Below are 11,692 nucleotides of genomic sequence, written 5' to 3' on the forward strand. Positions count from 1 at the left end.
GTCTTGGATTGCCATACTAATTTGGGAGGATGCGAGGCATTAGTGAGCAAGAGTCAGAGGCACTAAATACCCAGGGCACTGCTGCAAATGAAGACTTGTGCTGCCGCAAACAGCCTGAAGGAATCAAGGAGTCTTGAAACGGAATCATTTCAGGACCTCGCTAAGTCCTAGAGTGGGAGGAAATGACACGGTAGCCCAACCCAAACATATTGCCACTGACTCACGGGGTCTTCCAAGTAGAACTGCTGGATGTGGTTTGCTCGACAATAATCTTAATGGGAAAGCGCTCTAGTGGCCCAATGCTTAAGTACTCAGGTTTGAACCCATCAGCTGCTTAGAGAAGACCCGATGATTTGCTCCATAAGTACTATTGCTTTTTAAAAACCCCACTGCCATCCAGTTCGTTTCAACTAACAGAGACTCAATTGAGCAGAGTAGCACTGCCCTTTCTGAGATTTTAAATCTTTACAGAAGCTGATAGCCTCTCTTCTCCCAAGGATTGACTGGTGGGGTAGAACAGCTGAACCTGTGGCTAATAGTTCATTGGTTAGTCCCCTACAGTATTAGATTACCTGTGGCCTGGGAACCACTGTGTCACACGGGATTGTTATGCTTGTGAGTCAACTTGATAGCACACAATAGCAGTCTGAATGGGAGCCATCTTCTGAATGCTCCCTGAATGGGAGCACTTTGCCAGGTTTTTCTTCCCTGGTGCTGGTGGGTGGGCTCAAATCACCAACCTTTAGTAGTTCCACACAAACTGCATTATTCAGGGATAGTGATGGGCTTACTCGGCCATTCCTTTAGGTTTCAACAAAAATTTCATTTCTTTCCCCCACAGATTTCATTTCTTAAATGAATGCATTTCAGAATTCACTGCTATCGATTTCTGATTCATACCAACCCTGTAGGGCAGGGTAGAACTGCCCCTGTGAGTTTCTGAGATTGTTGTAACTCTTTATAGGAGTAGAAAGCTACATCTTTCTCCAGGGGAGCAGCTGACAGTGTCCAATGGCTGACCCTGCAGTTAGCAGTCCAACGAATACCCACTATGCTATACCCATCCCAATCTTTTATACTTTATTATTTGATTATTTAACCTGCTTCACAATACTGCAGGGACCAGTGGCTCTTTGTTCATCAGGACATGCTGTTTTCTGAGCCCTGGCGACGTGGTAGGTTACACATTGAGCTGCTAACCACAAGGTCAGCAGCTTGAAACCACCAGGTAAACCGGTGGTGGTGGGGGGGGGGAGAACGAAGAGGCTTTCTACTCCCAGTCTTGGACTAATTCCAGTCTTTGCTACGGTGTCGCTATGAGTCAGCATTGACTCAGTGGCCGAGGAACGAGACTATGCTGTTAGCTGGCTAACACGGAAGTCGTTTTTAAAAGACAACCAAATACATTTCGAGGAAACAAATAATGAAAAACGCATGCATCGAGGGACTGGAGGCGGGGCGGGACGACGAGAACGCCCCGATGCGCTGACGTCACCCACCGTCATTTCCGCTTCTCCCGGCAGCCCGTTCTCCAGGTCTGTGTTTGTTTCCGGTGTTTCAATAAAGCTCGATTCGAGCCGGAGGAGGCGCGCTCTTCCGGGAAAATGGCGTCTCCCGCCGGTGCCCCTGAGTCCTCGCCGGCCGCGGGTCCAGCGCCAGCGGCGGGGGCTGCGGAGGGAGCCGAGTGCCCGCCGCCTCGCCAGCCGCAGCCGCAGCCGCCGCAGAATGTCCTCGCTGGCCCGCGGCTTCGAGCCCCCAGCTCCCGAGGCCTTGGGGCGGCGGAGTTTGACGGAGCTGCGGGAGATGCGGGAGCGCCAGGAGAGACTTTTGCGCAACGAGTAAGCCGGGGTCCCGCCGCGCTCCCCGGGAAGCCGCCCCACGCCCTTCCCCTGCCCCGGTCCCTTCCCTAGGAGGTGACCTTGCCCGAGTGAGGTTCACGTTCCGTCCCGCAGGCCCGGGGACGGCTGCCAGCCCTAAGGCCGTTCCGCATGGCCCTGCCCGGCATGATGGCGCGGTGGCCCGGACGGCGCGCCAGCGATGGAGCCGTTCGGGCTGAATCGGGTTTGTACGAGTGTCCGGGCCGCCGCCCTTTAACCCCCACACACGTTCAGAAAGTTGGTGGAAACATTCTGTTTTCTTTCCATGTAATTTCCCCACGCACTTTTTTGAAGCCACGTGCGGTGCCCGATTTGGGAAAAGAGACCCAACATCTTGTCAAGTCCCCAGTTAGAGCCTGTTCCAGGACCCACAGAAACGAGATCAAACATGGCGAGATAAAACACGGTTGCTGGGCCGAGAATTTGACTCTGGCTCAGTTGGCCAACCCTGGCAGGTTTGAGCGGAGGAGTGATCTAATAAAAGTGGTATTTTTAGAAGGCTTAATTTCGCAGCAGGATGGTGTGCAGGAATCAGAGGCAGAAGACAGTGGGGAGATATTTTTAGTTAGGTTCCCAACAAGCAGTTGAAAGGAGGTGACTGAGTAATTCAAATTCGTGTAGCTTACAGGCCTGCCTGGGGAGCCATTCACACAACTAGGAAAATCCGTGGGCGTGTATGTTCCAGACTCCTTTTTAGAAAGTTGAGGGGTGGCAGGATAGGCATTAGGTTCATTTATGGCCAAGTGGTGGTGAAGCTACAGAGGAGGAGATGGTTTGAAAATTACAGGCATCTCAGCTACAGAGAGGTGCCAATAGTTGATGCTTTGGGAGTGGTTGTGGTGTCAGAACCGAGGCCCTAGCCGTTCATTTTGGTGAAGTTTCTTCCCCGTTTCATGTGTGACTAGAGTCAGGAATCTGAAAAGGGCCTTCGGTGTCAGCAAAACGGCCAGTGATGTCTTGGAGGTGTTAGTTAACATTGTGACCCTGAACTTTTCATTTATTGCATCGAATTCCCTGTAAGCTTTTTGGTCTCAGCACCCCTTTTTATACTTACGCCTATCTCTCACTATTTTATTGGTTTATTTGATATTACAGTGGAGAAATCTTTTTGTAAAAAGAATATGCAAACTCACCTTTCATTAACTCAGAAGAACAATGATGTAACTGCTGAGAAACTCCATGGCATGAGATGAAAGAGGCACCATCTCGCAGAATAATTATAAAAAGAGTGCTGATCCTGAAGACCACGTTTAGATTGAGGAGCACACTTAGATAATGGAATGGCTTGTATGTCAGAAAACCAAAAACCAAACTCATTTCCATCAGATCAATTCCAACTCATAGTAACTCCATAGGACAGGATAGAAATGCCCTTGTGAGTTTGCGAGACTAACGCTATGGGAGTAGGAAGCCTCATCTTTCTTGCCCAGAGCAGCTGGAGGTTTTGAACTGTTGACCTTGTAGTTAGCAGCCCAACCTGTAACCTATTACTCCACTAGGGTTCCTCTTTTATATATGATTATTACATGTTTAAAATGTGTTTGCGAAAATAACGGTTGAGTGAGACAACCAAGGCACATTCCTGGGTCCCCTTAGGAGATTTTTTTTTTCTGGGGGGGGGGTCCTTTGGAAAAACAGCCTTGTTTTGCCTTTGATGATGATGCTTTTAGCGTTTAAGTTTTGAATCTCAAGTTTGAGAACCTGGCTTTCATGCATCCTCTTTTCCATTTGACAGAAAATTCATTTGCAAATTGCCCGACAGAGGTAAAAAGATCTTAGAGTCGGTTGGCAAACTGAAAGCGGCCATTGCAGAACGTGAAGCGATTAGAGACCGAAGCAAACCCTTTCGTCCGATTAGAGTAGACTTCCAAGAAAGGCAAAAAGGGATTGCCGGAGTTGACGTGGACCCAGCTAAGGCTCCGAATTCTGACCAGATACTTGACATTTCATCACTAGTTCCTGGCTGTTCCTCTGTTGATGATAGCACATGTTCTAGAACTGCTCCACCCAAGCAGGGACTTGGATGTCGTCTCAAGGACCATGGAGAGCCTGGAGAGACAGAGGACACAATTCCGAGCAGCAGAGCCAGTGCGACTTCTGCCTCCGAGCCTAGCCAGCATGTCCCTCAGTGTCGAGCTTCCAGTCAAGCAGAAGCGAATGCCAGCCTGGTTATTGACAGGCTACAGAGGATTACAATTGCAGACCCCGGGGAACAGGCCTCAGAGAAGAGCCCTCGTGCCGACAACGTGACCGGCCTGCCTACTAAGACTCAGAAAAGGCCACATTACTTGGAAGTGTTAGAGATGCGAGCCCAAAACCCCGTGCCCCCGCTGCACAAATTCAAAACAAATGTGTAAGTACCCACGGGAAGCAGCTCTGCTGCGGAGTATTGTGGAAAGACAGTATTCGGATGGAGGGAGGTGGGCTGCGGTCTTCGTGTGAGAACACGTGGTTAGGAATGAACAGATTTTGAAAACAGAACAGCTTGGCTGGCGTGGAGGAGACATGTTGAAAAACACTTTAGTGTTTTAGCCAAATAGTTAAAAAGCTTTTAAATAACAGATGGGAGAATATTCAAGTTAGAAAATGTATTATGCTGATTTCTTCCCCAGAACTATTTTCTATCATTTTCATATCTCCCTTTGATAAAACTGAGCAAGGGGAAAGCAATCACAGGACTGGTAGGGACCTTCACAGGCTTCCCCCACCAAAAAAAAAAAAACCCCAACAAAAACAATCACAAAAAAAAACACCTTGAATGCTTACGATATAGAAGCAGCAGAAATGTGGTGAGACCAATTAAAATGTTCATTTTTCAAAGACTTTGGGAACTAGATGTGAATTCCAAGCTTACACATTTCTAAAAATATTACACTAAATATTATGACAATTTCAGGGACGAGGGGGCTAAAGAGCAGTGTGGAAACAGATCCAGAGAGGATGGGTGGGACTCCTGCTTTTAAAGAAGCGCTTTGCCCTGTAGTCTTCGGCAGGCTCCAGAGAGAGCAAAGCCCTTCAGAGAGTAAAGATTTGCTGCTGAGCGTTCAAATCAGGGAACAGCGATTGGTATCGGTGTCGGTCTTAATGTTCCTGGAGACAGGAACGCAGACTACTGCATGCTTTTGACAAATTAAAAAAAATTCAGGTAAAAATGATCAACATGTTTTATTATTGTAAATAGATTTAAAGCATAATTGTTCCCCACCGTTCATTTCTGTAACCTCAAAGCTTTATTTCTGCTGTATGGAGAGCAAGGATTTTATTATATTGATTTTTTTAGTTAAGAATTAAAGGGAAAAGAAATAATCTTTTATCAAGTTATCATCCATGTTGTGCAATAAGATGTGTTTTTCCTGACTTCTGAGAAAATCATCTAGTCTGTACGGACAGCAAAGATTGCGTATGCTGGTTCCAGTTCTCTATCAGAGGTGTTGGACTGCAGGGAAGAGCGAGGCCTTGCCCAAGGCGGAGAAGCTGAAGCTTGGAGAGAGTCCCTGTGCAGTTCGAGGAGGGTGGCCAAGTCAGGCTGTTGATAGGCGGTGGCTAAGGCCACCTTGATGCCCGAACACCAGCGGGCGGGAGGAAGAGCCTTCCCAGTGGCCCGCCCCACACTCTCCACCTACTCGTCGCCCGGTCCTCACCCAAATTTGAGATTTAGCAAATGACCTGTTCCCTCCGTCTCAGGCACAACACGTGTCTCGTATAATGTAGGCAAGCGGCTTCCTGCTGCCTCTTTTTGCTCAGAGTGACTTTCTTTCACTTTCTCCAGTGAAGTCCCATCTGCCCTTGTTTTCTGTTGGGTCTCTTTCCCCTCCACTCTCAGGTGTCATCCCCTTTTATTTCAAACCTGCTTGCCACAGAGACTTAGATCAGAAACCTCCTTGATCTCTTTGTAATCATGCTTCATCTTCTGTCAAAGTAAAGGTTCGAATCCCTTTCTTGGGCCATAATTTTGACCACCTTCCATCCTGTTGACCACTGCCAGAATGAGGCTTTTAAAATGCAAATCTGAACATGTTCTGTGGACTGAGCCTGGGCCCTTCACCGAGCCTAGTCCCAGCCACTGTCCAGTCTTGTCTTGCTGCTTTCTGTACCCTCCACCTGCTCTGCCCGGGTGAGCTGCAGCCTTGTTGGTCCTCCCCCCCCCCCCTCACCCCCTGCTGGCACTTACTTCCTTTGCTGGGTGAGTTCTTACTCTCCTAAGACTGCTTGCTTTCACTTCTTTGATGTCTCTTTGAAGCCTTTCTTCAAGACTTCAAATTTTCCCACCCCGTAATAGAAATGATCATTTTGCACATCAGTGATGTCCTAGAGCCTGTGGCATTAGGTGCCCTGAAACTGCTTCCCTTTGGCAGACTTTTATTGAATTAATAGTTGAGGAGATAACAGCTTCAGTTCACAGGCATAGGTGCTATGGAGGGCCTTGGAGGCAGGGAAAAGAACCCATGGTGTAGATATTTGTCAGAACAGTGAATTCACTATCAAATGAAATGGCTCTCCATAAGAATAGTTTCTTGAAATACTTCTATTCTGTAGTAAATACATTGAGACAAAGAGATTTTATCTTCAGCTATAATATGGGTAAACTGATTATTGTTACCTTTTAAACGTGTCTCGAAAATAAAATGATTGGATTGTATACCATATATTTTCTCCCTATCAGATTGCCTTCCCAACCAAATGCCCCGTGTGACCCATGCCCGAGGAGCGGGTCCCCTGTGTCCTCAGAAGAAAGGCTGCGCAGGGACAAGAAGCACCTCGACGACATCACCGCGGCCCGGCTTCTGCCGCTTCACCATCTGCCCGCCCAGCTGCTTTCCCTCGAAGACTCTTTAGCTCTTCAGAAACAGCAGAAACAGAGTTACGAGGTACTCCGCGTGTTAGCATTCGTCCACCATCACCATCTCAGTCTGTATCTTGGATGTGTAGCAGTCAGAATTTACCCCTGGTGGTTTAAAGAGCAAAGGATTCAATTAGGTTCTGAGGAAAGGCTGGTGAGGGCAAGTTGCCACAGAGCCCTTGATACTTACCTCTTGGAACCATTGGAAGATGCTGGAATGCCGGAAACTAATGGCGAGGATCACCGCTCCCTGCAACACCCAAGTGGTGATTTGCCAGGAAACGTGGGAACGCTAGCGCACACTGTCATCTCCCTTCTCGCTCGTCCACTATAGAAACTTGGGAGAGCCACCCCGAACCCTGAAACAGGAGCGGGCTTCACAAATTTCCTGGGGAAGGGGGGTTGAAGGGTAGTGGGACTTTTCCATGAAACATGCTCCTATAGCCCCCTTGTGTCCATCTCCTTCAGGGAAGAGCTGTCAAATGGCGGGGGGAGGGGTAGTGAAGAGTTGCCCACCAATGGTCAGACACTGCTTTGAAGCATACTCTGTGGGCACATCTGAAGAAAACATAATCTCTTATTTCTGGAGATTCCATTCAGCTTCTCCAAAGATCCAGTGTTGTGTGTAGAACTTTAAGTGTGCACGTTGGCCATTTGCATGCAGCCCTGGGGCAGGGGGTGGGGGCTGTCAGTGTGTGGACCATGAGGGAGAACTGAAAGAGAGGACTCAGCCTGCATTCAGTCAACTCTGACTCTGACCCTGGGTGTGTCAGGAGGGCTGTGCAGCACAGGCTTGTGAATGGTACCTGGCTCTGTTTGCTAAGTGTTGGGCTGCCAGCTGCAGGGTTGGTGGTTCAAACCCACCAGCCTCTATGAAAGAGAACGTTGAGGCTGTGCCTGTTCCTGTAAAGATCCCCGCCTCAGAAACCCTGCATAGTGCCGCCACGAGTGTTCACCAACTCGAGAGCAGTGTGTTTGGGTTTTGTTTTTGTTTGTGTCGGAGCCCTGGTTGTGTAGTGGCTGCATGTAGGTGGAGGGGGTTACACATTGGACCAGGGGTCCTCAAACTTTTTAAACGGGGCCTGTTCACTGTCCCTCAGACCCATTGGAGGGCCAGACTATAGTTTAAAAAAACAAACAAAAGCCTATGAACAAATTCCTATGCACACTGCACATAGCTTATTTTGAAGTAAAAAAGCAAAAGAGAAAACAACCTGGCGGGCCAGATAAATGTCCTTGGCGGGCCGCATGTGGCCCGCGGGCCATAGTTTGAGGACCCCTGCATTGGACTGTGAGCCACAAGGGCAGCAGCTGGAAACCACCGCTGTTCCTTGGTTGGGAGGAAGATGAGACTTTGTCCTTGTGTGAAGATTTACAGCCTTGGAAGCCCACAGGCGTCGTTGCATTCATGCTGCCCTGTAGGGTTGCTGTGAGAGTCGGAATCAACTCATTGGCTGTGAGTGAGTGGGACACACGTGTATGCTGCTGCAGTTCTTGTTGCTTTATCATGGGGGTTCATAAAGTTCATCGAAAATGGAACTACAAGAGAATGGAGTTGACTCACAAGCTTTTTGAAGCTCCATGTATTGTTTGAGAAAGTAGTGTGTGTGTGTGTGTGTGTGTGTGTGTGTAAGTGGCTTCCTGGTGAAAACCTATAGGGAAAAGATGAGATGTATAATGTTTTGCTTTGGTTTCTGCTTTAAAGGAAATGCAAGCCAAGCTGGCAGCACAAAAACTGGCCGAGAAACTGAACATCAAAATGCAGAGCTATGATCCTGAAGGAAAGACAATGGGGAGCTACCGAGAAGCCAGGGATGAAGACGGGCCGTCCTCTGACGATGAGTTGTGACCGTGGGTGTGGGTGATGTCACCGCTGAGATACCAAGAGCTCGCATCAGACTTTCTAACATGTGTCAAGAGCAGTGTCGACAGGCATTGTTAAGGCAAAGAATTTTATAAAGTTACACTTAGGTAGCTATTAAAAAAAAAGCCCAGTTCTTCTTTCAGAAGATGACTTTACCTGATTGAAAGTCTCATATTTGAGTATTGTGTTTAACCACCTTGTATTAAAGGTTTGCTGTATATGGCATATATAATAGAGCCCATTTTTTCCCCTTTAAGCCAAATGAGAGCAGGTACCTTTGCTTTTTTCCATAGTCTCACCTGTCAAGTGACATTAACTCCTTGCCTTTCAGGGGGATGCTTGCTTGTCCCTGGCATCGTCTACGATGAATCAGGAAGACACAGCTCCATACTTTCTTGCATAAAGAAGGAGGTGGTCTAGACAATTGTGTGCATGTTTGCACGGGGCTGAGTGGAGGAACTAAGAAGAAGGTCATAGAAAATGCTTTAAAATGGCTGTCAGCCCTTAGGAAGAATGTTACCTCTTTTTTCCTGAACAGGAATAAGGGTTAGATGCTGGGAGTGAGTGACAGGAGGTCTAGCAAAGCCTGAAATCTAGGTGAAAGAAGTCACCAAGCCTGTTTCTTTACCTGTTTGACTTCATTGTTCTGACAGGTGGTACATCGTTCAAGGGACAGTAAAGTTTGGTAGGGAAATGGAGGTTTTTTAAAGCTACAATTGTCTAGTCAGTACATCACTCTCACTCCCTGTGAAAGGTGAGCACAGAGACTGAAGAAACCTCAAATCATGTGCATAAGCACACATTCATGTCATCTTAAAGCATTACATGGCTATTTTTAATTATCAAAGATCTGTCTAATATGTTGAATATCTTTCAGTGGTGAAAGAATAAATCAGAGTAACTTTATCATGCTCATATAATTTTTTATGGGTGCTTAGATAGCTTCTTATGTGTTTAAAAAAGATGGTTCATATGTAATAGGAGCCCTAGTGGTCTTTAACCCCTGTACCGCCAGAACTCCTGATTTCCAAACCCACCCGCCATCTAGCTTGCTGATTCCTCATCGGGCAGAATAGAATGCTCTTCACGGTTCTCAAGATGAAATCTGCAGGGCGCAGACAGCTCCATCTTTCCCCTGAGGAGCAGTGGCTGAGTTCAGCTGACATGGGACTCCTGGAGCCCTCAGAATCCCTTCATGCACACCTACGTACAAAATCCACTGCCAGCCAGGAGGCTCCAGCTCAGCATGTTGCTGTTCGCAGCCCCACGCTGACCCGCCAGTGCCACCACGGCTCCTCGTGTGCGCAGTCACCTGTCATCCTCCCCAGCGTGTGTGTAGCTGTGTATTGTGTCATTAAAAGATGGGATTATGGTATACATTACTTCATCGTCCTTGCTAAATATTTTTACATCCTTTGCATTTCCTGGCTCCATTTCATGGGCGTACTATAGTTTAAAAAATTTTTTTAAATCGTTTTAGGAGCTCATACAACTCGTCACAATCCATACATACATCAATTGTGTAAAGCACATTTGTACATTCATTGCCCTAATTCTCAAAACACTTGCTCTCCACATAAACCCCTGGCATCAGCTCATTTTTCCCCTCCCTCCCCACTCTCCTCTCCCGACTCCCTCATGGACCCTTGATAATTTATAAATTATTATTTTGTCATATCTTGTGGGTGTACAATAGTTTTAAAGATGGATTTCCTATTTAACAATTTGGTTATTTTACTGTAACCTATAAACAATATGGTCAATACCTTAAAAGATCCTGTCTGCACAAAAATGATTTCTTTCCAAAAGGCGTTTTTCTAGAAGTGAAATTGCTAGGTGAAGCATGTAAGGTTTTGTGGGTCTAATGATACCCAACCCTCGCCACAGAGGTGGTGTACATTGACGTTCCCACCCACAAGACATCAGACTTACAGAATGGAAAATTACTCTTAGGAAACCAGTTATTAATTATAGAAGAGTTGCATCTAAAATGTCTAATTTTTACTAGTTTAGTGGTTTCTTTCAATCTTATTAATCATCTAGTTCATTTATAGTCACTGCTTATTATCTCTCCCTTTCTTAGTTTATCTTATTAAAAATTGATTTATACAAAGATTTTTATGAGTTAAAATGCCAATCCCTTGTCTTATACTGTAATTGTTTTCAATGCATTATTTGCCTGTTAGTCTTTTATGGTCTTCAGTACGGATGCTCTTTTGAGGGGTCTACCTTTGTGCATATACTTGAACATGTCTTTCCTACCCAGAAAATGGATCAATAGGTACCCTACTTTCTTCTAGTACTTTCTCTTGTCAAGTTTTTACACCTAACTTAAACTTAAAGGGGACTTTTAATTCATCTTGAACTGACTTGGGCGCAGTGTATGAAGTAGGCTTTTAATTTTTACCAGTAGTTCGTCCTTGGCTCAGTGTTCTGCTAAGTCACGGGTTCTCAACCTTCCTGATGCAACAACCCTTTAATACAGCCCCTCATGTGGTGGTGACCCCCAACCGTAACATTATTTTCGTTGCTACTTCACCACTGTCGTGTTGCTACTGTGATGATTTGGGCAACCCCTGTGAGAAAGGGTCCTTCGACCCCCAAAGGGGTCGCAAACCACAGGTTGAGAACCACTATTAAGGAAACCATTTCCATACTGATTTTTAATAATACTGTGCCTATTAAATTTCTCTATTTCTTAGGCCTAGCTTTGGTGGGTCTTCTAATTTGATTAATGCTATTTTAATCTATAAGGTGTTTTGTGTGTGTGTGTGTGTGTGTGTGTGTAGTTAGTTCAAGGATTGCTTGTTGGCCTTTAGGAGTGTTCTCTAGTCCAGTCTGTTGGGGTACCACGCCCTGGCCCCAAAGTCCACTTTCAGCATTCTCTGGGGACCTTGCCACTCCATTCCCTTGCTGTTCCGCTGTACTCCCCCAGGGCTTCGCCTGGGTGTGGTGGGATCAGGTCAGGTGCATTTCCCACACTGTGTCTCCGGTGCTGTCCCCTGTAGCGCCATGGGTCAGTGAGGGGCATCATGTCTCATTGTGGGGCCAGCCATGTGGTCCTCTCTGTGGACTGGAATCTATAAGGTTTTAATTGTTAATATTTGATAG

At 46.6% G+C, this 11,692-nt stretch overlaps 1 protein-coding gene across 1 annotated transcript; it reads left to right on the forward strand.

Annotated features, from left to right (window-relative positions):
* The first annotated feature begins 1,580 nt into the window (after positions 1 to 1,580).
* POLR2M (RNA polymerase II subunit M) lies at positions 1,581 to 9,963 on the forward strand. The gene is made up of 4 exons (XM_075532342.1): positions 1,581 to 1,838; positions 3,613 to 4,230; positions 6,541 to 6,745; positions 8,423 to 9,963. The coding sequence occupies exons 1-4, from the start codon at positions 1,726 to 1,728 to the stop codon at positions 8,564 to 8,566; spliced, it is 1,080 nt and encodes a 359-aa protein (XP_075388457.1). The 5' UTR covers positions 1,581 to 1,725; the 3' UTR covers positions 8,567 to 9,963.
* Positions 9,964 to 11,692: the final 1,729 nt, after the last annotated feature.

The sequence above is a fragment of the Tenrec ecaudatus genome, chromosome 14, assembly GCF_050624435.1.
Source record: "Tenrec ecaudatus isolate mTenEca1 chromosome 14, mTenEca1.hap1, whole genome shotgun sequence".
Classification (NCBI taxonomy): Eukaryota; Metazoa; Chordata; class Mammalia; order Afrosoricida; family Tenrecidae; genus Tenrec; species Tenrec ecaudatus.

Bases quoted from the DNA above. Each gene is read 5' to 3' on its own strand.
- POLR2M (XM_075532342.1), top strand. From the start codon at position 1,726: ATGTCCTCGCTGGCCCGCGGCTTCGAGCCCCCAGCTCCCGAGGCCTTG. The intron at 1,839-3,612 runs GTAAGCCGGGGT...TCCATTTGACAG, and splicing joins GAGAGACTTTTGCGCAACGA to AAAATTCATTTGCAAATTGC. The intron at 4,231-6,540 runs GTAAGTACCCAC...TCTCCCTATCAG, and splicing joins CACAAATTCAAAACAAATGT to ATTGCCTTCCCAACCAAATG.